The 21,767-nt window shown below is 41.9% G+C and overlaps 2 protein-coding genes across 2 annotated transcripts in view; one reads left to right on the forward strand and one right to left on the reverse strand.

Moving 5' to 3' along the window:
* The first annotated feature begins 175 nt into the window (after nt 1–175).
* LOC139223005 (tetratricopeptide repeat protein 31) lies at nt 176–9,191 on the forward strand. The gene is made up of 18 exons (XM_070854930.1): nt 176–336; nt 498–520; nt 1,371–1,437; nt 1,546–1,754; nt 1,863–1,943; nt 2,033–2,113; nt 2,214–2,399; nt 2,762–2,923; nt 3,065–3,128; nt 3,219–3,309; nt 3,399–3,540; nt 3,990–4,085; nt 4,351–4,450; nt 4,611–4,791; nt 6,373–6,447; nt 6,555–6,657; nt 7,163–7,278; nt 8,207–9,191. The coding sequence occupies exons 1-18, from the start codon at nt 327–329 to the stop codon at nt 8,304–8,306; spliced, it is 1,887 nt and encodes a 628-aa protein (XP_070711031.1). The 5' UTR covers nt 176–326; the 3' UTR covers nt 8,307–9,191.
* A 4,262-nt stretch (nt 9,192–13,453) lies between these two features.
* The window catches only part of LOC139222802 (zeta-sarcoglycan-like), a 32,739-nt gene continuing 24,425 nt past the window's right edge, over nt 13,454–21,767 (reverse strand). Inside the window, exons 7-8 of the mRNA XM_070854671.1 lie at nt 14,852–14,975; nt 13,454–14,238 (exon numbers count right to left, since the gene is read on the reverse strand). Coding sequence (XP_070710772.1) covers nt 14,047–14,238; nt 14,852–14,975 — 316 coding nt within the window. The 3' untranslated portion in view covers nt 13,454–14,046. The remainder of the gene's footprint in view (nt 14,239–14,851; nt 14,976–21,767) is intronic.

The following is a 21,767-nucleotide window of genomic DNA, read 5'->3' on the forward strand; positions in this document are numbered from 1 at the left end:
GAAAATGAATTAAGTTTATTTCAGGCAGTAAACGAGTGTCCAGTTCCTGATGTGACAATAAGTTTAATGGACTGGGTGCGGCTGTGTGAGCCTGCGTCCGGCAGGGGGCAGCAGCGGTTCTTCTGCGTCACAGCGCGCATGCGTACAAAAACAAGCCAAACTCCGTCCACGCGACGCACAAAGTGGGTCGATAAGAGTGCGCGAACAACATGCACGCGGCGGAAGTTAGAGGCTGCTAACATTAGCGTAACTTTAATGTCATTTTGTGTGTCATTAAGTCGAGTATAATAGTATGTGAAGCCGTAGGAGGGCGTGTATTCGTAAACATGGAGACGGGTAAGAGAAGGTCGCTCTTATTAGAAGTTAGTAGCTACTTTAGCTAACAAGCTAGTTGGACCACTAACTAAACACAGATAAGCTACTGCCTAACCCTGTTTGTTTCATTCGACGCCGATACGATGACTCTAACATTGTTGGCTTGACTCTCTCTTTTTCAGAGTTTACACGTATACAAATGATGGTGAGTACACGTTTTAAACCGTCCTCTTAGATATAGATAAACATATACATATATATGTATGTGTGTGTGTGTGTGTGTGTAAACTGGGGAGCACCCACACGCTGGCTCCTGGTTTGTGGGCGCTGATGTAGCTAACTTGGGTGTGATACTGTCGGTCAGTCGTGCTCACTAATGTCCGTTTTGAGACCCTTTTAAAAAAAAAAAGTGCTCACGTACTCCCTTCCTGTTTATTCTGCGGACTGTAGAGCAGAACCATGAGCTAACAATGAGCTGTGATGTATTAACTCTTGATGTTGCACTAATTATGGTCACAGCAGTCAGCTGTTTACAGAGATGCATGCGCATGTCCTCTTTTGTTGTTCTCTTGTGTTATCTCATTGGGCGCGTTTGCTCTGATCCTGCCTGCAAGCGTTGAAACAAAGCTTACCATATGGAAAAGTTTGTACCACAAGACATTAGGGTACAGCAGAAAGCCTTTGTAAGGCCTCATTTCCTGCTTTTACGTTGGTTAGAGCTCTCAGCTGCCACCTGTTCAGTCTGCTTGTGGCTCTCACGCTCGTCTGTTTGCGCTGCTGGGAGCAGGGGTGCAAACTTGTCACCTTCTGGCAAAATTGTACCAAAATGTACTCGGTCTCCTTAGTTGTTTACATGTGTTCACTGTCGTGTCAGTGCCAGGAATGTAGCTTGTCCTCCAGTGAGTCAGCTTACCCTGGTAAAGGAAAGTGAAACTTAAGGGTGCAGCACTTGAGTGTTCTCAGTCTTGTATTCAAGGCTGACTGTGCTGTCATACTCTGATAGTGGTAAGAAACTATGCGCAACTGTCCTTCACATCTACCTTTCTCCTGTCCAGCAAAGGGTTGTGGATATGTTTGACAGACGCCCTCGTATTCAGAGGGTAGTAAGACTCGGCCTTCTGGGTAAGAAGATATTGCAGTAAACTTAAATTCATTTTCAGTGTGTTTTTTATTTGTGAAATAGCACGAACTTAATACTTATACTCACTTTTAAAACATTCTCCTTTGCAGCTCAGATGGCCTATAGAGATGAGCTTGATCTTACAAGTGAAGATGATTATGAATATGATGATGCTTGTTACCATTCCCATGGACACCCAGGCCTCTCTGACTGGGTTAGTGGTAGAGTATTAAGTGGGGGCCATGCAAGGCCATCCAGTTCTGTTTATCAGCCTCCACTCCAGTACCACAATTCAGCTTGTGACCTTCCTCAGAAAAGTGTGAGTTCACTTTTTGTTTTGTCTGTTTTAAGAAGAAGGTTAAGAAAAACTTTGTTCTGATCTGTAGTGATCCTACAGAATTAAAACATGTTTTTGTAACTCTTTTAGGATACTGAAAGAAAAGAGAGATTATTACAAAAAGTGAAAAAAAGCAAAGGAAAGGCTGAGAAGAAGCGGCTTAAGAAACAGGTGATTCTGCAGGCCCCAATATGAGTGTCATAGTAATGAGTGAATGTAAAACTGTGTTCATTGTTTGTGTTCTTGTCCAACCAAAACAGAGGGAAAGAAGGGAAAAGAAGGAGAAAAAACGGCTTGAGAAGTTGGAGAAGGAAAAACGGATCAGCGTAAAAAACGAAGAGGTAATAATCATGGGTGTGCCGCATCGTTAAAAGTATTAATAACCTCTAACAAAAATGATTCAAGCTGCACCCTCATATTTTAATTGGTTTCTTTTTCCAGGTAAATGATGATGCACAGCAGTCTAAAGCAGAGGACAGTGAAGCAGTTAATGATAAATCCACAAACAGTACCAATTCCGGTGTTAAACAGTTGGCTTCAACAGAAGATACAGACAGCAGCGACAGTAGTGAAGACGAATCCAGTGATGAAGACAGCGACACCAAGAATAACTCGGGCGACTCTGAGGTACCAAGTGCTCGTCTCATTGTAATTCTTCCTCCTATCATTTAAAGGGAGTTAAGCAAAAAGATGTTGTTTAAAAAGACTTCATCCTTGCGTGTGATATTTTGATATGTCCGTAATTTTCTATAGCTTTTCTAAATGGAGTCTGGCAATGTTGCATGTGTGTGTGTAATTGTAGCCACCTTAAGCCAAAAGGATCATATTGATTTAATTTGCACATGCTCTAATGCCTCTAATGTAAACGCAGATCATGTGAAACCATTTTGAAAATGTCCATTGTTGCTTTTACAAAACTCCACTGACTAAAGGCAACTTAGCACTCTTCTGCTGTGACTAATTAGTTGACTTTCATCTTATTTTTAAAGGAGCTGGATATGACAAGTACTTTTGTGAGTAAAGCTGCTCTTATAGCCCGGCGTAAATTGGAGCAGAAGCCCAAACCTGAGTGGAAGGAGAAAAAGAAGATCCCAGTTAAAGAAGAACCTAAAACTGTCCCTGACAAACACGACCAGGAGGATGTAAAGAAGGTGAGGCATGTAGCATGTTAGTCAAGTTATCAGCAGAGATGACTCATGATTTCTGCTCCAGCTACTGACCTACGGTAAGAATTGCCTGTTGGCACACGTGACTCTGTTTCTCATCTCATTTCTCTCGTACTGTGTGAACAGGATTCTGCCGCCCCCAGTACCCCCACTATTGAAGATAATGTAAAAATAAGTACTGACCTTGCAAGTAAGTTTTGTCCATGTCATGTACACAAACTCTCTGCCAGATGGGTTTATCTTATCAGTGACATTTTACTTTTCTCTTTTCTTTCTGTAGATATTGGAAATAGGTTTGCAAGTGCTGGAGACTTTATTATGGCTGTGAAGTATTTCACGGATGCAATTAAATACAACCCAACAGAGTTTAAGTAAGAACCTGCCCCTGTTTACTTGTATACAACACTGGTACACAAATGAAGGACCCAACAGTGACTTTACCCTTTTATTTCTGTTGCAGGTTGTTTGGCAATCGTTCCTTTTGTTTTGAAAAGATGCAAGAATATGAGAAGGCGCTGACCGACGCAGAGTTGTCTCTCGGCATGTGTCCAGGCTGGGTTAAAGGTCTGTTTAGGAAGGGCAGAGCTTTGGCAGGTCTAAAGGTAAATGCTCTCCAATAAAATCCTCACTGCACAACTGTACCTTGTTATGACTGTCACGTAGGAGGCACTGTTGACGTTCCCCTCTGTATTAAACCACACCACCAGCACATATGATGCACCTCTTAGTAGTTTTTGTAGCTCAGACTAACTTCTAAGATTAAGTCATTTTTCATTAGTGTTGACATTGTTTTGTTTACTCCCAGTGTATCAGGTGGGAATGACTTTGCGATCACTGTGGCCTTGTTGTAACACTGTTGAATTAATTCCAAGTGTCACTGAACTGTACAGGCTTCCATTATTTACTCAGACTTGTTTTGGCTAGCTGTTGCTGCAAACATAAGTAAGTGGGCTGATTAGACCCATGACAGTCAATGAGGCTGCACTTTGGGGGAAAAAGAAAGAAAATAAATGAGCTTTTGGGACTAATTCAATCTCTCTTCCTCCTCCAGAGGTATGAGGAGGCTGCCGAGGCCTTCAGGGAGGTTCGCAAACTGGACAGTTCGTGTGAAGAGGAACTGATGCGGGTGCAGATGGCACAACTGATGGTGTGTAACGGGAACAGTTGTATGGGTGTGTGGCCACCAATATGAGGAGGCAGCAAGGAAAATGGGGAGAAAATAGTGTTGTACTTACTGTAATAATCACACTGATTTGTTGCATTTAGGACATTGTTTCTCTGCTCAGTAGTTTAATTTATCTATGTGAGAAAGTGACTGATCCCAGTATAGTTTCACACTGAAGAGAGAAGATGTCTCTCTTCAATGTTGTTCTCTGAAGGTGTTTTAACCGGGAATTCTATTTTTGTTGCAGGAGTATGGTTTCTCTCGGGAGCAAAGCTCACATGCTTTAATTATTCATGGGACAGTAAAAAAGGCACTGGAGGTTCTGTCCAAATCAAATCATCGACCAGGTGACTGATGCATGAAAGTCAAATCACAGATCATAATATCGAGGGGAAATGAAACCCGCTGTTTTGTTGTAGCTTACTTGTCTAGAATACATTTCCTTCCTTCTATACTTGTGTGTCTGATTGTACACGTACCATTTTTAACACCTGTCGTTGTGTTTAGGACCTATTCAAAATGGCGCTGCCCCATCGATTCAAGTGAACGTCTCCGGAGTCTCTCCAGTCCTTTCAGCCAACACAAACCCTGCTTCCTCACCTTGTCCTCCTCAGTCCAGCCCATTCCAGAATATGTCAAATGTCCAGAGTCAACCAAAGACCAACAATAAAGACGGTCTTCCTCCACAGTGAGTATAGATTCAGTCACACTGCAGTGTTTTATTTTGCAACTCTGAAGGCTAAACACACTTCTACAAATTACTGTCGAGTGTAGGGCTGTCCTCACTAGCATTTTTGGGGTTGACAATTATTCCATCGCCGCTGCATTCTCATAATAATCACCCGCTTTAGTCCAGCGCCACTCCTCCCCTAGTGCTGAATTACAGTGTCACGGCATACTAGAAACATCCAGGTCTAAGAACCATTCTAATACTGATTTGGACATGCATCATTATGGCAGGGGTTGAACATTCAGAGCATGCAGGTCAGCCATTATGTCTGTGGTTACATTTAGCACCATTTTACTGACAAAGCTTTTGTTCAGTTCTGTATGTACACAAAAGGGAAGGATGGGGGGAAAAACTCAGTCTAAGTGAGCACTATTAACTTAACATGTAAAGGGTACTTGTTTGAAATGAAAGGGTCATTATCACGCTTCTGAAGACCTTGACGGCATGCTGATGAATTCAATCCCACGAGCAGGTTTAGGAAACTGTCATAGTGAATTCAATGGTCGCACCCAAGAGGAACAGACTGAGGAGTGTGCCCTCTGTTTCCTGACAAAAACCAAGGCCTCAGATCAAACATTTGGAGATTAATTGAAGTGAGAACTTATGTTCTACATCTGCTGAAGCTGATGATTAAAGTGGGTGTCTGTTAGTTGAAACATCTGGTGCTGACAGTCCACAGCTGTGTGGGATAACCTGTATGTTTTCAGTGTGTATAATGAAGACTGACTTGCACATGAGGTCTTCAATGATATTTAAATCATGTCTTATTGCAGAATAAAATCAGCCCCAATTTGGAAAGAGATTTTCTTTTTTCTGGCCTGACTATCCAGGCCTAGTGACAATGTCATTTATCAATAATATTCTGTATAGAAAACAGATCCAGTTCCCTGATCTGAGTATGATAACTTGGGTTTGTTGGAGCTGTTACTGAAGGTTCCTTCATAGGGCTGCAACTAACAATTCTTTTCTCGACTATGCATTTGCACTATAAAGTGTATCTCAGTTCCCACAAATTTCTTGTTTTGTTAGATCAAAAGTCCAAAACCCAAAGATGTTAACGATACAAAAACAGAAGCAGCAAATCCTCACATATGGGGATCTGGAACCAGATTTTTTTGTGGCATTTCTGCTTGAAAAGTAAATCAAACAATTGTTTAATTTCAAAAATAGTTTAATTTTCTGTTGATCACTTCAGGGATTAGTTGACTAATTGTTCTACCTCTAGTGCTTTGTGAAGGGTGAAATGTGAGCTGTTTGTGTGGGGGACTGGATGACCAGTTCTGGTATTGACGAGCTTAATTGAGTACGTTGGATTATTGGCATTGCTTCTTGTCTAATTAGACAGTATATTCTAAAGGAGCAGAAAATCATTGAATGCTTTCATGCAGCTCAGACATTGTTATGAATGATGGTGTTTATCTACAAGATGGTTTCTTACAAAATAACAGTCAGGGTCTCTGCGTAGATGCTGTTGCATATCTCCAATCACCTTAATTTACTTTTAAACATGTTCAATTAATCAGTCTCTTCTTTGAGCAGGGAGCTGTTTCCAGTTTGGGTGGGAAACTTGGATCACCCAGTAACTGAGTCTGTGATGACCAACCTGTTTAACAAGTAAGTCAAGGATTTTATTTATCTTTTCTTCATATTATGTATTTCCACCATTCACAGTGGATGGCTGAGTTGCGAAGTAAATGACTAACACTAGTCTTCTCTTACAGGGTTGGAGTTGTCTATAGTGTGAAGGTTCTGACTTCAAAACGATGTGCCTTTGTGAACTTTACAAAACAAGAGTATTGTGATGAAGCCATCCAGCACTTTCATGTAAGTACACTCTGCCTCTGACTAACATGTTCGCCTGTGAGGGCTCAAATTACAATGCTCAGAGAGAGACCGGCTGCTCTGGCCTCCTTCACTTGCACTTAATGGACACTGATTGGTTAGCATTCATTTTGTTTTCATTGTAAGTTTCATGGATACTCCCCTCTCTGATCTCATGAGGCCAGGCACAAAGATGTGTGTGTATGGGGTGTATATGAAACTGTAAGTCAGTCTGCAGTAAGCCCCAGGAGGGTCCATATTCAGGGCTGTGATAAGAAATTGCAGCAGCACTGAAACCTGATTTTGGCTGCTTTTTGCAACCAGTTCCAGCTTGTTGCACATTGTATCACAATCACCTGTTGACTGGTGACAAAGCCAGTTATCAGACTCTACTTGTTTAACAAAGTCCTTCGTGTTGACAAAGGACACTGGATCAGTCCTCTTGCCTACTGATCTCTACTCCTCCTACAACATTATATTTTCTGATCTTTGTTCTCTTCCTCTTCAGGGTTTTGAGCTGAATGGCACCAAGATTGTTGTGAGATACCCTGACAGGATCCCTCACGGCATGGGTATTTCCAAATCTGCCCTCAAAGCTCAAGACCTGCAAGATGAGAATATGAGGTGAGTGCCCTTTATAGCAGATGTTGATTTTAAAAGTTCAGCATTTAGGGAAATGTGCTTATTTGCTTTCTGTTCTCGAGTTGGATGGGAAGATTGACCCCACAGTCATGTCAGAAGGGTAAATATGAAGCTACTGTTAGCAGCTGTTTAGCTTAGCATAGAGACTTGGAAACATAGGGAAACAACTCGCCTGACTCTGTCCAAAGGTACTAAAATCTGCCTTGAACAACAACTCCGTGGTTCTCTTGATTTAATCTAGAGGAAAACATTTTGTACAGGTCAGCAGTGTCCTGCATTTTCTGTCCTTGTGCTAATCTAAATAACCAGCTACTGTTGGTAGCTTTTTATTTACCGGACAGATAAATATGGAGCTGTAGCCAACTCATGGTGTGCATAGCTTAGCATAAACACTGAAGCAGGAGGAAAACTTCTAGCTTAGCTCTCTCCAAAGTTCGGTTCCTGTTTGGATCACAGGGGCTAGTTGGAATATTTTGTCTTTTAAATGGAGCCAGCCTAGCGGTTTCCCTCTGCCACCAGTTTATATGCTAAGCTAATCACATCCTGACTCTGGCTCCATACTTGATGAAGACAGTTAGCAATGTTTTCATCAATGTCTCAGTAAGAAAGTGGATATTACACCTAATTATATTATACCTAAATGTTGACCTGCTTCTTTCAAAAAACCTGTGCTTGATTTCAACATGACCAAGTTCAGCTGCTGTGCTGTTGGTGTTTAATGTTGAACTGTAGACTCAGTTGCCTGGTTATAAGTTACACCTAACTAAAACATCAACCAACACACCAGGAGTCATTTTAACCAAACCGGTCGGGTGTGAAAGCAGCCGTAGTTGCCAGTTTATTAGGTACACCTAGCTGAAACTAATGCAGCCAGAATGTAAATGAGTCACATTTATTTCATTGGCTACAGGCAAAATGAGTATAGTAACGGGAGGAATGGAGTTGGAAGCCGAAGACCTGTTCGCCCTTACGGACACGTCCCCGACAACAGAGGCAACTACAAGAATTGATGGGGAAACAAGACGTCTATGTGCTGCCCTTCAGTCTCACTGCCTCTCAATAAAAGCAGAGTCACTCACACTGCCCAGTACAGATGGATCATTGGTGTCTACACATCTGATATTTGAAGTGTTCAGGCCCCACAACCTTCTGCAGTATTTTTGTGGTGGTCCACGGACAGCAGTACTTTGGTAGAATTTTGTTATAAAGGGAATGTGAGTAGTAACCACTGAAAATGACCACTGATCCAAAAAAGTGTATTTTTTAACAAAAGTAAAAACTTGAATTCTAATTCAGTGTATTAACAAACGCTTCTTGATGCCAACGTAGTTAAATCGATGTATTATAGGCTGATACAGGTAAATTAAATGTCAGTATACTTTATAATTTACATACTTTCAGTAGCGGTTTCATTTCTAAACTGGGAGCACAGTTGGTCCAAGGTTTCTTACTCTGCAGTGCCAGCTGGCAGAACCGTAACGAGTACTTCCTAAATGATATGTAGGCTCTAAAAATGATTGCATGAATTGAATGATAATGCTTTTGTATTTCTTTTATATACAAATAGATGCAGGAATCTTTATTGGTATACTTTTATTATTGGTGATTATTTAAATCTACATTCAGAATCGTTTTGACTGTTAGTTTTCATAAAGACTGCAGCTGTATCCTCTTGCTATATAAAAATCCTTGTATAAGCCGCCATACAGAAGGCATATTGCAGCATATTTTAGTTTAATTGCTCCTGATTACTTTTCCAACCATGAGATGACTTTAAAAGTTATTTGTTCTTCATCAGTGGTTGGTCGTGGGGTGGTATGCCTTATGTTATTTTATCAGATGCCCTCATTAGTTTGTTCTTAAATCGAGGATTAAAAATTCTTTCATACTTTGAATTCCTGTCTCATCATTTACATGGTCTTTATTAACTTACTACAAGCTCAAAGGACACCCGGTGGCCTCTAATTAAATCTAGTCTAAAACCCAGAAGAGGACACCAGAAAATGTGCTGATAATAAAGAAAGCTGTACCAGGAAAAGATTAGTTTACCTTTGATGGATCTGTGTGCTGATGTGTCCCACCTGAGCCCAACAGAAACTGAATTACATACACTGACACTGGACCCCTCTACAAAACAGGGCAGAAAGACCACAGATTAGAGCAGGTCCCACCTTGAGGTGCTTCACATTTTACTTAATATATTGGAGTGGTGCATATTTCTGACAGAAATCACAATTAATTAAATTACGGCAGACTAATTGACTTACAGCGTACCTGAGGCTTTCAAGGTCCCTCAGGACGTTGCCTTCCATGCCCAGGCCGTGATCCAGCTTTGAGCTGAGCTTCACCAAACGTGATCTTGAGGTCTACGAGCCAATAGGGGGCAGCACAAGCCAAGTATTGGATCTGGACTGAACAGGCAACGTGGAGAATGTTGAAAATGGGTTTTGTCTCGTGAAAAATAATTACAGCAAAACTTTGTGATAGATTATAGAGATATTACACACATACCAGTATGGAACACTGAGATGAAGTCCTGAGCTGTGTACTGTGCTCTTCTTACGCAGCACCTGGAACAACAGCACAAGCAGTGTGAACACTAGTTATCAGTATAATGTGATGTACAGGGCCTCTTCAGCTTAATGTGAAACTGAAGTAATGAACAGTGACGCTGGTAAACACTCGACACTACAGGTTTGTGTACTTTGTACTAATGACATTTCCTTGCAGCCTCAATTTGGACAAGGTTCACTTCATTATGTGGGCGAGCGCTGGCACTATCTAACAGCAATAAGGCTACCAGTGTGCTTAGAAGTGCTAGATAATGCATACTGGTTTACATGGAGGCACACAAGTACATTCATTTCTTAGAAATCATTTCAAGTTGTTGACACGTCTTGAGTGCAGCTTGTTTGTATAGTGTTTGATGATGCAACATCAACCATGAGGCGATCTGTGAAGTGAGAATATCATCAAAGTATGAAAGGACACTAGACTGGCATCCTAACAATGTAGCTACACCTAAAAACCATACTTCAGTAGCTGTATACTACTACATCTGCACAGTCCTTTTGATTCCAGACAGCCACAGAAAATATACGCTAAGAAATGTATTTTAACACAATGGATGTGCCTGATAGACATTAGTAGTTTTAACTAAGCAAACGAAACTGTTTGATCAAGCAGGAGAGTTGAAATCAGATCATAAATAAAGCACATTCCCCACTAACCACGGCAAGCTTAATGCCCCAACTCTCAGAAACAGGTTGTGCCAAAGCTCACATTTGTATTCAAATTGTTTTAAGGATTAGGAGCGACTATCATCCACATTCAGTTGTGATAACAATATGCATATAAAAGGCATGAATCCAAAAACAGCCACGGTCTCTGAGGTCTTAAGCATCTGGTGCCTGTTGGAACCAAACGAGTGCTTCAGCATGACCAGAAATGCAAAAATGGAGGTCTTTAGCCAGCAGCAGAAAACATTTAACTCCCTAACGTGAACTTGTTATTGAATTTTTCCAAGTCTGCGCAACCGTTCACCTGTCATCAAAAGTCCACACTGGTAATTCCCTCCCCTGCACCAGCAGTAATACACAGACCATGTTAAGCAAGTAGGATGCTTCTTCTTAAAAAGCCCATAAGTCACGCAGATATGCAGAACAGCCCTTTGCCTTGACAATCACCTAATTAACACAGAGACAAGCAGGTTGGTGTTAGACAGGGTCACAGCCTCTTCCAGAGCCCATCGTCCAGTTCACTCCGTTTAACCTCAAACGTGTAAAATATACCGATTTAAAGTGTGGACAAAGTAACATGACGTTTTAGTTTGGGGATCTGCAAGAGATTAAAATACAACAGCTACGGTAGTTGTTGGAACTGATGGCAACTGGAACTGACTTTTTGATGGCAACTTTGGGCTTAATTAGAGCCAGAAACCTTGTGATGTGCACCCAGCTGTGACTGTGCGGCAGCGGGCTCCGATAAGACCCGATCTTCACCCTGCGTCTTTGACGCTCTGCTCAGGCCGGTTCTCTTCAGACTGCCTGTGGCGAAGGAAAGCCTTGATGATGTTCCAGCCTCCGCCAGGTGAAATGTGGAGTCTTTTCTGCGTAAAGGTGCACGACAACATTAGAGAGAGGGGATAATGACATATCAGCAGGTGACAGCATCTGCACGGAGTACTTTTTAGGCGTCTCGTCTCTCTTTTCAGTTACGAGCTCTGCACAGACTGGTGTTCTCTTCTCCTGAGGCCTTTGTTAAGAAACTAAGTGACTTTGTGTCTGTTCAACATGTTAAATTCTAAAGCTTTAATCTGAAATCTTTAAGAGGAGGATTGAAGATAAGAAAACTCAAACAGGCAATGAGGGCTTCTCTAATTCCAGACTCTCAGAGGTGAATGTTTGCTGGTTTTCTTAGTCTCCTTTGGTATTAAACTAAATATCGTTGGTTTTAAACTGTTGGTTAAACAACAACAAGTAATTTGAATATCAGTTTAGGAAAATATGATTTATTTTATGATTTCCTGACATTTTATCAACCAAACTGTAATTGAGAAGAAAACCAACAGATAAATTGAAATTGAAAATAACCGTTAGCTCATTTTTGAGTCAGCCGATTGTTTCACATACTGCCTGTTCTATGATTCGAGTTTGACTCTTAATATTTTAAAGTTGCAAAGGTGACGCAAGTTATGTCACCATAGAACAGGAGTCAGCACGGTCGCTCCTCCCTGAGCGGCAAACACACAAGCGCTCTGCATGGAAACGTGGCTGAAATGATAAAGAGCTGTGGTACAATGGGCAGCGTAAACATACTCAGGTGTACATACATTTTTACTGACTGCTCCAGGCTGACTGGGAGGCACAGAGGAGAAGCTAATGGAGCGCTGCAGTTTGGTGAGTCAGTCCAAATCCTGGTGGTACTTCCCATTTTGTTCTACATCATAGTGACAAAACAAGTGACATCAGTGTGTGCCTATGCTTGATTTACAGACACCAGCTTAAATAAATTTGAGGTTTAAATTAAATGTATGATTACAATTCATTTTTTGGATCTGCCCCCTCAGTTGGCTGGTAGAGAATGCCATTTAGGCGAAAAATATGAACCTGCAGCATCTCAATTTACATGTTTTTCCTTCTGCAGCTCAGTTTTCCTGTTTAGGATGATGACAAAGGTGTATTTCCAACATGCGAGAAAAAAAACAAAGCTTTAATGGTGAAACATCAAAACACATCATCAAAACTCAGCGACTGAGCTCTTGTTAGAATGCCATCATGGCTCTTACCAAACCAGCGCGCTTCTGCCGCAGGGCGATGGAGGAGGATGAGGAAGTGGAGTGGAGCGAGACTTTGCACCCAGGCAGCCCCGCTGACACATGGCTGCCTGCCTGCCTCGCTCTCAGCTGCAGCGCCAAGGTCAGCCAGCCTCTCGTGTCAAACTCCACAATGGAGTGCCGCCTCGGAGAGAAGTACAGCTCACACTCTTGAGTGGCGTTTTAATATGCAGCAGATAATTCAGTGAGAACATTTACAATTAGCAGGATGAAGCATTTCCTGAAGATTGTTTTGTATTAATATTAATCTTGGTGTTATAATGTTTAAAAGCACACTCACCACCAGGTCTTTTCAGTAGCTGTTCTTGAGCTTTCAGTTATATTACATGATCCTCATCAGCAGATTAAATTTAAATTTTTTCAGAGCCCTTTAGGAACTTCTCACACACGTTGAAGATCATATGATAGGACTGAAAGCTCCAGAACAGCCTTAACAAATGGACCTTGTAGTGAGATTGTTTTCTTAACAACAACGATGACGTCAAAAATGGAGCCAGAATGGATGAGAAGTCCCCTGAAGGACTCTGGGAAAAAGGAAATCTGAACATCTACAACAGGGCAAACTTCACCTCCTGATGAGGATCATTTGATTAGCTTAAAATCTCTCAGTGGACCTTTCTGAGCGATCTCATGTTGACATATCATCATCATCATCATCAGGAAAAGTTAGAATATTCACCTTAATAAGGAGAGGTCTTATGAACCTTAACTTGAACATTCAAAACAGCATGTGTATAAAACTGCTCTTAGTCACGGGTAAACTTCATGTACAATGTTTGCCACATGTAAACATGTTTTATTTCAAATGAAACAGCTGCTGACATAGTGGAAAAACTGAAGCATCTATAGAGGTTATAAAAAACAAAATCTAAAATCTGGATTTTTAGGGGAAAAACATGACAGATTTGTGCTTACTCCACTTTCTTCCATCTCAAGTTTAAAAACCTTGAAGTCTCTCGCACAGACAGGTTCAGTTTTAGTCACATGTGACTCCTCTTAAAGGCTGAAGGCACCTGTGTTTTACCTTTTCTCATCTACTCTCTGTGAATCTTGAAAAAGTCACTGCATGTCTACAATGAACCTAAAGTAGAAAAATAAAGGGTGTGTCCTCTGACTAAGTGGAAATGTTCATGTTTGTGTGTGATATTCCTGATTTCAGAGAGCTGCTCTGACTGCCGCTCCTCAAACGCTGTCAGCGGTATGAGAGCCCTGACCTCCAGCGGACCGCAGGCAGCGGCCTCGGATGCTTCTGTGCCAAACTGAGCTCAGACAGCTCAGACAGTGAAGAGTCTGAGCTCCACCTCCCCCGTGGTGAGTTCCACTCTCCGTCAAATGTACCAGCGGAGGAGTCTGAATCCCAGCCGCTCCAGAGCAGATGTTAAAGGTTTTCCCCGATCGCCGACGCTGCTCCCAGGTCAGCTCCAGAGGCAGATGTTGCTCATGGCCTGGCAGGTGGAGCTGCTCTCGGCGGGAGAGAGGTAGATCTTGCCGCTGGGGCAGACGCACACCTCGTACACGGCCTGTTCCTGGGAGGCCTCGCTGGATGACGCTGTGAAGATGCCGAGCGGGAGCCCGCCCAGCTGAATGGTGTTGGCATCTAAAAGTATCTGGGAGGAGAAACATCAGAGACGTGCTGGAAGTCATTCAAATCGCCAGAGGTGCCCTGAAGTGGTGCATTACCAGCTCCATCTGATAAATGGCTCCGGTGCAATCAGTAAATACAATGCGACAGCTGGGGCAAAAGACAGCAGCACTGATCTGGTGAGTGAGGATAAGCAGTGAGGGATTAAACTTGATTAAACTTTCAATTTGTTCAAAAACTACCAAACACGTGTTAAGCTGTACTTTGGGTTTAGTGCCAATTAGCAAATGTTCGCATGTTAACACACTAAACTAAGATGGTGAATATGAACATTATACCTGCGACACCTCAGCGTGGCAGCATTATTTTTGTGACATTAGTGGGTCCTGGTTATGTTTGCATCATATACATAGAGTGTATGAGCTCACGGGTAATGAGATACACACCCTATTCAGCTGATCTACTGGTGGTGGTCATGGTGCAAGGAAGAGTAGCAACGCGCCAACAAAGGCAGTGAAGAAGAAGCAAGCTAGCGAATGAACATGGAGGTGCACAATGCAGGATTTAAAATGCCAAAAGTTGTTTTCTAAGGCAGTAAAGACATGAAAGAGGAACTGTTCACTTCCAGCTTTCCTCACCTCTCCCTCTGTGGACTCCAGCTGCAGGTCCTTGCGACTGCTGACCTTCAGCGGCCCGTTGGCAGCGCTCACCTCCACCCCTCTGGGAGCCTCCATAGTCAGGGTGCGCGTTGGAGACTCCAGCCTGAAAAGAAGCAAACAAGCACGAGCCCAGAGGTTTGGTGTGTCGCCTCACTGATTATTGCTGTTTATTCTTTCAGGATGTTTGCTCGTCTGTACTTTTACCTTGCTGAGGTCAAATTCAAGGTCAAATTCATTATTCAGTTCATAGTTTAAGAATATTCCTGTGTAATTACTTGTTTAGGGCAGGTTGATGGAATTCATTCGGGTTATTTGTTTCCTGACAGACCCAAGGCAGTGAAGCGTTTGAAAGATTTAGTCAAAATGTCTCTCATTTGAAAAAGGAAAAAAAAACATCTTATTGATAGGTCTGTTTGATTCTAGCTGCATAAATTCATTTGGGGTGTTAGTTAAACCAATGACTCCTCCACCTGTGGAATATTAAAGCTTCTGCTCCTGTTGAAGCAGCTCTTCTCATTATTCTAATCCAGTATGGCTCCTAAACAGCCCATAATTGTATCAGCTGATTTTGACCTTCAGCAACACTGAGGCTAATGCAATTTGCATTTTCCTCCTGTGGACCATTTGTTTACACAGGGAAAGATAAGTGTGAGAGCCAATCAATGTGGAATTTGTTTTCATAACTCATAACCGTTTCAAATTGATTTTCTCCCCCCCCCACCCCACCCCATCTTCCCCAAATCTGTTTTCAATGAATTTTAAATGGAAGACTTTAAGGAGCCGTCTTGAAATCGCTTAAATCTCCATACCCTCTGAAAGTGACACACATTTCGGATTATGCGCTATTGGAATAAGGAGCGCAAAAAAAAAAAAAAAAAAAAAAAAGGCAAATGAATTTCATCTGCATTTGAAAAGCCTCTTTGACTTGAAATCAGCTTTCAGTAGATACAGTTTGGAGAGGATCTGCGAAATGTGCCTTTGACCTGGGACTATTTGTTCCCTAAACCTGTAGAAACACAGATAGATGTCTGCTCTGATGGGTTTTTTCCCCCTCTTCCTCACCTCATTTTTCTTTTTTCTCTCCGAGAAGCTGTTCAAACTAACGGTAGATATGCTTTGAATCAACGTACACCATCATTATGACGCTTGTTATGCCTTTTGTTTAAAGGTTTAACTCGGTTCGCACTTCTTATTCTCATCTTCAGAATGCATTTAATCATTTACTGTGGATATGCATTATAAGAAATGAATTCGAAAAATACAGTGCATGCATGTTTAACGTCACAATTATTAAAAAAACAACATCCTCGGTCCATCTCCTGTGGCAACACCACATACCGTTTCTACTCCCAAACTCCTATTGCTCATTAACGAGCCACAAGAATCTACGTCTGAGTGCTCCTCGGCTGCATATGTTTTAATAATTATTTGTCAAGCATCCGCTGATTATCCATGGCTCACATAGGCCAGTCATTAAAAGACCCATTTAAAACACTTTGCACTGAGCTGTGCAGTTAGAAGTCAGTGATATGTGATGCGAGTGTGATGCTCTCACCCCATTCAAAGCGGTTCTGTCATCACCCGCTGCATACGCACCCACACACACACACACACACACACACACACACACACACAGTCTGGGCCAGAAGACAAAGTGCTCAATTTTCAGGAGTGCCTGTTTCAGACACAGTCCAAAATAAAGCATTAAGTGAATTCAATTAAATTAAAAATGTCTCCTGGGTTGTATAACCATCTCAGACTGCTTCCATTTTCATGTAAGAAAAGCTTATGATCTCTTTTCTGAGGTTCAGACAGCTATTTCACCTTACTGCTGACTGGTAAACACTCCTATCGAAAGTTAGAGTTAAATTAACATCATTCAAAATATATGAGGCACATGAAATTAGACTACAAATGGAAAATGAAGTTTGCCTTCCAGGTGCTGTTTCATGGTCAAGAATAAACTTTAAAACTCTTTGAACCTTGAAAGTGCTCAGAAAAAATGGACGTGTGAACGTGTGACAACTGTGCTGGTGTGACAGGAAGCTCCAGAACAGCACCAAATACACCTTGTGCCAAGATGGTTTATCTCAGCTGCTGTTTCTAAGGTCAACAATGGACCCAGGACACAGCATCTGACATCTGCTACAGTTTTTAGCCGAGGTTCAATTTTTTGCGATGTTGTGATAGCCGATTCTGTCATTTCCTTGTAACATCCAAGGAGGACTCCTGAAGGGACCGTGTATAATTTGGTATGAATTATACAGAAAAGGGACAATGTCCACTGCATAGTTATTTTCCAGGAACCTTCTTGAGAATCTACAGTTGCATTACATGTCAGGTCATTTCTGAGAAAAATAAAAAACAGTAGGACCCATAAGGTGTTAGCCATCAAAACACCGACACGAACTAAGCAGCTTGAATTCTATCTGATGAATAAATGAAGCTACATTCGGTTTGTTTCCAAGAAGAAACATTAAGATCATTAGCATGAATGATCAGGCTATTAGCTCCATGAACCAACGAGCTCCTTGTACCCAGAATACTTCAGGGCTTCTGGCTCCATCCAGAAAACTCCTCTAATATATGCAAAGCTCTCACTAGTGATAACCTATGAGCTATTTGCGGTCATAATGGCTGTTTACGACAGGCTCTCCCGTTCTCTGGGAAATCTGACCAGCTTTTCTTGCTGCGCTCAGGATGACCTTTACATCCACAGAAAGGTCATCGTATCACACAGAGATGTGCAGGACCAAATGTGCTGACAGCCATAGCGGAGGCCATAGTGGATGAGGTTGGTTTAAATGCTGCATATCTACTCTGGTAGCTGAGGGGATTCCAAAGGTGAAGGCCAAGTTTATTTTTATAATCCCATCATCACATGCAGTGTCTCAGTGGGTTTTAGAGACCCACAACAGCAGCAGTTCCACACTGAGAACATGTTCTCTGACTAGTCAGGTCTCCGAAACCTGGCTGGCATGGCACCAAAGCACAGAAAAAGATGTCTCAAAATACAGAGCCTGAATAAGGCCACCTTTGCAATGGCAATGACAAAGCTAATACCACCTCCTCTATACACTCTGACATAATTAATATAATGAGTCTCATGGGACTTTCTGCTCAGGGCCCCTTCAGACTCGGCTTTGCCGTGTTCACACACAGCTTAAAATTTTCTCAACCATGTCACAAGTTTTGTTTCCATTTCTTTATCCATCGTTTAGTTTTATCTTGCATTTTACTCTTAAAATCATAGTTTTTTTTCTTATGTAAAGTTCTTTAAATTGCTTTGTTGCTGTAACATGCTGTATGAGCAAACTTGCCATATAAGCTGGACGTATATTGGCATGTATCATATTTACTCCTATTCAGTCTTACTTCAGACTTTACTTGGCGTTTGATGCCATCAGTGGACACCATACTGCAGCTCAACTAACACTGGATTCAAAGAATTTTTGGCCTTTGGTACACTAAATCTCAAAGGGGAGAAGAATGAACAAAAAACAATTAGTCGGTAATTAATTGTGGGACTATCAAAATGAACCTTAATTCAACTTAAACAAAAAGGCCAAACCACACAAATGTGGTGCTTTTCTTTGTGTCTTATTATCATTAATTGGTTGTGGGCTGTTGGGCAAACAAGACATCTGAAGACGCCACCTTGGGTATTTTTCATTCTTTTCTGGAACTTTACAGACAAAATAATGAATTGATTAGTGGAGAAAATGGTCCACAGGACACTCAAACCTTTGAAATGCTCTCTTATTGGCCACTTTAACTATGTGATGCAGCTGACACATGTAGACTTTTGACAGAACCTGAGCCTTGTGTAGCAATGATATGATTGTATATACTGACAGAATTTAAACCAATTATTTCCACTGCTCACCTTAACACTGGCTGCCACCTGCCATAATATCGAAAAGCACAGGCAGCTTACACGTTTTCCTGAGGAATAGGATGCGTTTATGCAATGCTCTCTGCTGTCCAAACATTTCTCTCATGACCAAATAAGACAATCGCAATAACAAACCACCATATTGCTGCAGTCAAGACTAGAAGAAAAAGAACACAGTTCTGCTGCACTACATCTCAATTCCACCAAATTGGTGGTGGAAAACTCTGACCAAAGCTAAGTGGGACTGAGAAGAGTTGTTCTGTTCTGCCTTTATCTTCTTAATGAACCTGTCACTCTTGTGAGGACACAGCTACTACAGAGACTGTCCCGAAAGCTGCTCAGATCAACCAGAGGGGAGTACGTGGCTGGCCGCACTGCAAACAGACTTTAAAACCTGAGGAGGACGAGAGCTCTGGTAGCAGAAGGTTTTGGAGAAAATAAAATGAAAAGCCGTTTTCCTGCTCTCTGATGCTGGGCCTGGAAATGTACCATGTGATGTCTGCATTGAAAGAAAGCAAAGAGCCTTCAAATCTGCCGTTGCTTCTTAATGTCAGACTTGTCTCACCACTGATTCCCATGTGCTTATTAAGCAGCTGTTTTATTTACAGCATGCAAAAAAAATAAAGTTTGTTCTTGACACGACTGAGACCTGGAGACTCTGTCGCATTGATCAGACGTCCATCCATCCACCATCTGTCCTCCACGCACGTCAAGAGAATAGACTAAGTCTCTTTGAATGTGAACTAACCAGATGACAGAAAGATCACAGTGAAATGTTCAGCGATACACTGCAGACCAGCTTTACCAAGAGTAACATCACAGCATTTATTCACGCAGCTTCCCTGCCTGTTCACATGGATTTGGGACATGTGCATCAGGAATCAGAGCACCATCCTCCAGAATGAGATACAAAATGATCCGATTATGTAATTGACAGAAATATTTTCATATTTAGGCCTGTAATTTCTGGTTGGAAGCTGCTACTATTATCACACTGAGTGGGCAGCTAGCTGGGGAGTCAAAACATGAACGCTTGCAGCCAAATATCCTGCTATTAGCCATCTTGAGTTCTGTCCTCTCGCTCGGCTCAGCATTGGAGGGTATTCTGAGAGAGAACCTAAACTACAGAGGTGACCGTCAGGTGAAGGAGCTGATGGGAGCCCGACAAGAGCTGTGACTAAAGGTAATGAAGCTGTGAGCTGAGAGCAGGACATGACAAACTGACATGTCTCTCCTGCAGGATCATATCCACTTTATAACTGTGCTGCCCTCGTTGTTGAGACCTCAACATCAAGGTCTCTATTCCTGATAGCTGCCAGCACAGGAACAATTATTCAGTAGTCACCATAGACAAACAGACGAGATGCAGGGGAACAAAGCAACTAATGGACTATGAATAAATTACGACACTCAGCTGTTAACCCTTGGCATTATGAGATCTACACTTCTCTAAAGCCAGAGCGATTAGATTTGCAGAACACTCATCTGCAGCCATTTTGATAACCAATTTTCACAATGCCAGTGAATCTCAAGTAGGGTAGATCTGCTGCTTTTCTCCAACACCTTAGTCTCTGTGAAATTAGGAAGTGCATTATTCACTATCTAACCTTTATAGACCAAATAATCAAGGAGATAATAAACAGTAATTACAGACACACACTATTTTCAGTGAAGTGCAATAACTGTATTTAAACTACTAACACTGACATCTGCAGACTTTGCCCGCGACCCGCCTCCATTGCTGTAAATGCACCCAATGAGCACCAACCGGAATTCAACGTTGGTTTCTAGTTGAAAACTGGGTGATCCTCGGCCTGAACATCTACGACCTCCTTTCGTCCCGATTTCAAACGGCTACGATGTGGTTATAACATCAACGTGTCACAAAACACAAATTATTTTGATCATTTTGAGGGTTTGTTCGGTTGTATCTTGAAAGAGAGACGGCACTGATTAGTGTGAAGGTATTTCTCCAGTCTTAGTGTGCTGGTTGGTGAAATGCAGTCCATATAGGAACTATATAGGATGTATGCTGCTAACAAAAAGCTTCAAGGACGTCGTAATGCTAGCAATAAACAGAGTGTATTCGCACCCAGGTGAAAGCAGCTATTCAGCCATCGTTGTGCATATATGTTGACAGTGAAGTGCAGTAAAGTTTAAAACATAAATGTGAAATATGTAATTAAATGCCAAAGGGATTATTACACTGAGTATATTCATTTATTCTGAGGCAGCGTGATGATGACAAATGAAGACAAACTTGAGTGCGAGTGTACACAGATAAAGCGCTCAGGGAGAAGAACAGGTGCTTCAAAGAAAAGGAAGATCTCAGGTGGGTTCCTTTGATTTCATCTCTGCTCTGTTCTTCTCCCAGACTACCGCTGGCTTGTGCAGAAATGAAAACACATCACAAGGAGAACGATACTTCTTTAAAAGAGGGAAAGAAGGGCGACATGGACGCGAGCCACGCCGGATCTGTATCATCCGGAGAGGTTCACTAACAGGTGGTGAGCGGTTTGCAAAGAGGGTTCTGCTTTCAGGGTGCTGGAGAGATGGGCAAAATTCAGTATAGACGAAAAGTCCCAAAGCCACATACATAAACTTTGCAAAACAGAGATGCATAACGGAGTTTGATGTTTAGAAGAAACCCCAATGGTTGATTTCCAACATGCTTAATAGGAGCCAGCGGTGTTGAGTGTAATATGGGAGAGTGGAAAAGAGAAGAATAACGTACATTTTGAGTCTGTCTCTGCTGCTACTGTCACACTAATTATACACTATGAGTCATCATGTCTGATTACACGTGTGTAAATCTAATTTGTCATCTATCAACAGGCCATTCCGGCTCATAATTTACTGTCTGGCTCAACTGTCGACAGCTGTCGCCCCGGCCAGTGGAGGAAGGTAACCTGTCTCAGGGCTCTGGCCTGACTTTGGGTGTGACGTAAGCTCTGGAAGAAAATCGAGTATTAACATGCAGCTTTTGTCCAACCCACACAG

This window comes from Pempheris klunzingeri, chromosome 23 (assembly GCF_042242105.1).
Source record: "Pempheris klunzingeri isolate RE-2024b chromosome 23, fPemKlu1.hap1, whole genome shotgun sequence".
Taxonomy (NCBI): domain Eukaryota; kingdom Metazoa; phylum Chordata; class Actinopteri; order Acropomatiformes; family Pempheridae; genus Pempheris; species Pempheris klunzingeri.